This window comes from Piliocolobus tephrosceles, chromosome 2 (assembly GCF_002776525.5).
Source record: "Piliocolobus tephrosceles isolate RC106 chromosome 2, ASM277652v3, whole genome shotgun sequence".
NCBI classification, from domain to species: domain Eukaryota; kingdom Metazoa; phylum Chordata; class Mammalia; order Primates; family Cercopithecidae; genus Piliocolobus; species Piliocolobus tephrosceles.
Window position 1 is genome coordinate 88,379,319 of NC_045435.1, and position 3,796 is coordinate 88,383,114.

General features: G+C 46.2%; 1 protein-coding gene across 3 annotated transcripts in view; it reads right to left on the bottom strand.

The window, feature by feature from the left end:
• Positions 1-452: 452 nt before the first annotated feature.
• CAMP (cathelicidin antimicrobial peptide) overlaps positions 453-3,796 on the bottom strand; it is an 8,606-nt gene continuing 5,262 nt past the window's right edge. The window contains exons 4-5 of one of the 3 annotated variants that reach the window (XM_023231749.1): positions 2,189-2,292; positions 476-600 (exon numbers count right to left, since the gene is read on the bottom strand). In XM_023231749.1, the coding sequence (XP_023087517.1) occupies positions 2,218-2,292 (75 nt within the window). In that variant the 3' untranslated portion in view covers positions 476-600; positions 2,189-2,217. Of the gene's footprint in view, positions 601-2,188; positions 2,293-2,321; positions 2,397-3,796 lie in introns of all 3 variants that reach the window. The other 2 variants (XM_023231750.2, XM_023231748.1) reach the window with 2 other exon arrangements.

A 3,796-nucleotide genomic window follows, 5' to 3' on the forward strand; every position in this document is an offset into this window, starting at 1 on the left:
TTACAAGTTTGGCACGCAGCAGCAGTGTTAGTGCTGGGAACATAGAGTTCTTACTTTGTAAGAGGCAGCAATTGTACTTTGACTGCCGGAGAGATTAGCTTTGTGAATCCACCCATGTTGTTTCAAGAAACTTTAATTGGCAAGCAGTCCTCTGAGTTTTGTTGGGGTTTACCAGTCAGCCATGCTGACTGCTGTTAACACAGAAAGTAGACATTTCTGGCTTGCCAATTAACAGAACATCATTTATACAGTGAAAGCATTGGACACCAAAGCGATTTTCTCTAACATTTTATGAGCATTTAAGGTTCAAAGATGTAATACACTGTTAATACCAATTATGCATTCTCACACACAATGAATCCACCCAAACCACATAGTTACCTTGACTTTTTTTCTCTGCACTGCAAGTTTTGTCCAAACTCTATCAAGTGCTTTTTTTTTTTTTTTTTTTTTTTTTTCTTTTGCAAAAACACAGCTTTACACAGGCACTGCAGCTGCCAGGAGACCACCTGTCTCCTCAGCTGGGAGTTTAGGGAATGCAGGGCAATGCAGAGGAGGCAGGCCTCCAGGGAGGTTTTTATTCCTTAAAGCAGCTGAGACCTGGAGTGAGAACAATAGAGAGATCAGGGAATATGCATGCACCAGTAGGCATAGTTTTGCACTTACTGTTGGTTTTAAGTGTCTGTGATGGTCAAGTGGTTTTATTTATTTTTTTTTTATTTTTATTTTTTTTGAGACGGAGTCTCACTCTGTCACCCAGGCTGGAGTACAGTGGCCGGATCTCAGCTCACTGCAAGCTCCGCCTCCTGGGTTTACGCCATTCTCCTGCCTCAGCCTCCGGAGTAGCTGGGGACTACAGGCGCCCGCCACCTCGCCCGGCTAGTTTTTTGCATTTTTTAGTAGAGACGGGGTTTCACCGTGTTAGCCAGGATGGTCTCGATCTCCTGACCTCGTGATCCGCCCGTCTCGGCCTCCCAAAGTGCTGGGATTACAGGCTTGAGCCACCGCGCCTGGCAAGTGGTTTTATTTTTATTTTATTTATTTATTTATTTATTTTTGAGATGGTGTCTCGTTCTGTCACCCAGCCTGGAGTGTAATGGCACGATCTCTGCTCACTGCAACCTCCACCTCCCAGGTTCAAACGATTCTCCTGCCTCAGTCTTTTGAGTGGCTGGGACTACAGGCGCATGACACCATGCCCAGCCAATTTTTGTATTTTTAGCAGAGACAGGGTTCCACGATGTGGGCCAGGCTGGTCTCGAACTCCTGACCTCAAATGATCCGCCCCCCCACCCCCCCCCTCCCAAAGTGCTAGGATTACAGGCATAAGCCATCGTGCCCGGCCATTTTTGTCTAATTAATTAATTAATTAATTTTTTTTTTGAGACAGAGTTTTGCTCTGTCTCCCAGGCTGGAGGGCAGTGGCACAATCTCGGCTCACTGCAACCTCTGCCTCCCAGGTTCAAGCAATTCTCCTGCCTCAGCCTCCCGAACAGCTGGGATTACAGGCATGTACCACCATGCCAGGCTTATTTTTGTATTTTTACTAGCGACGGGGTTTCTCCATGTTGGCAAGGCTAGTTTCGAACTCCTGACCTCAGGTAATCCACCCACCTTGGCCTCCTAAAGTGCTGGGATTATAGGCGTGAGCCACCATGCCCGGCTGGTTAAGTGGTTTTAGAGTATACAACTAAACCCTAAAGGGCCAAGGCAGAAAGCCACATATCTCACCAGAACCCTCCCAGGAGATGCAGGGAGGCAAGCTGGAAGTGGCCTAGGGGAGCACCTCCTCACAAGCTTCTAGGCTCTTGCGTCCCAGGAAGGACCACAGGGAATTCTGCCAAGATTCAGGTTAACTGTGGTTCAAGCTGGACATGGTGGCTTACGCCTATAATCCCAGCACTTTCAGAGGCTGAGGTGGGTGGATCACCTGAGGTCAGGGTTCAAGACCAGCCTGGCTTACGTAGTGAAACCCCATCTGTACTAAAAAAAATCAGCTGGGCGTGGTGGCAGGCGCCTGTAATCCCACCTACTTGGGAGGCTGAGGCAGGAGAATCACTTGAACCTGGGAGGCGGAGGTTGCAGTGAGCCGAGAGCACGCCACAGCACTCCAGCCTGGGCAACAGAGCAAAACTCCATCTCAAAAAGAAAACAAACAAACAAACAAAATCTGTGGTTCAAAACTTGCCTGCATGGCCTATGTGGATATGTGCACGGTCACCAGGATGTTGTATTGAAGCTGTTCCCCAAAGATATCAGATACCACATAGTCTCCAAAACTCCACTTATAAGCTATTTAGAGAGAAAAAAATATACCTTACCTCACAGACCCACTGAAAGTCTCACGTTGCCCCCAGGGATTCCCCAGACAACACCTGGAGAACAGCTGCTCTATGCTGTAGACCAAGGGGCAGAATGGCTTGTTCACAGGTGTACATATATTCATATTTATTAGGTACTTACAAATGGCTCCCCAGGATGGCTCCACCCTCCACAACTTTATCAATGCTCAGGATTGTCAAGGCTTTTTAATGTGTCTTAATTTTTAAAAAAAATTTTTTAGAGATGGGGGTCTCACTATGTTACCCAGGCTGTTCTAAAACTCCTGAGCTCAAGTGATCCTCCTGCCTCAGCCTCCCAAGTAGCTGGGACTACAAACACATATCACCATGCTTGACATGTGTCTTGATTTTATAATCAGAAAATAAAACAGTATTTAAAAAATATGTCAGGGTTGGGAAATAATTATTTCAATAAAAAGTGCTGGGTCAATTGGATATCCATATGAAAAAAGAAAAAAAGAAACTCGATCCCTACCTCTCATCATCAAGAGAGGTGATCTCACCAACATAATATAAAGAGAGAGAAGCAAGGCAAAAAGAATATGTATCATATTATTCTACTTATTTAAAGCTCAAAATCAAGGCCGGGCACGGTAGCGCAGGCCTGTAATCACAGCACTTTAGGAGGCCAGTGGTTCACCTGAGGTCAGAAGTTCAAGACCAGCCCGACCAACATGGAGAAACCCTGTCTCTACTAAAAATACAAAATTAGGCCGGGAAAGGTGGCTCACACCTATAATCCCAGCACTTTGGGAGTTCAAGGCAGGTAGACCACGAGGTCAGGAGATCGAGATCATCCTGGCTAATACGAAGAAACCCTGTCTCTACTAAAAATGCAAAAAATTAGTCAGGCGTGATGGCACGTACCTATAGTCCCAGCTACTCAGGAGACTGAGGCAGGAGAATCGCTTGAACCCAGGAGGCTGAGGTTGCAGTAAGCCCAGACCGTACCACTGTACTCCAGCCTGGGCAACAGACCGAGACTTTGTCTCAAAAAAAAAAAAAAAAAAAATTAGCCAGTGTAGTGGCACATGCCTGTAATCCTAGCTACTCAGGAGGCTGAGGCAGGAGAATCACTTGAACCCAGGAGGCGGAGGTTGTGGTGGGCCAAGATCGTGCCAGTGCACTCCAGCATGGGCAACAAGAGTGAAACTCCATCTCAAAAAAATAAATAAATAAAAATAAAAAATAAAATAAATAAAGTTCAAAATTAGGCAAAATGTCTGCATGCTAAAAATCAAAATACTGGGCCAAGCATGGTAGCTCACGTCTGTAATCCCAGCACTTCGGAAGGCCAAAGTGGGCAGATCATGAGGTCAGGAGTTCAAGACCAGCCTGGCCAATATGGTGAAACTTGGTCTCTACTAAAAATACAAAAATTAGCTGGGCATGGTGGCAGGCGCCTGTAGTCCCAGCTACTCAGGAGGCTGAGGCAGAAGAATCGTTTGAACCTG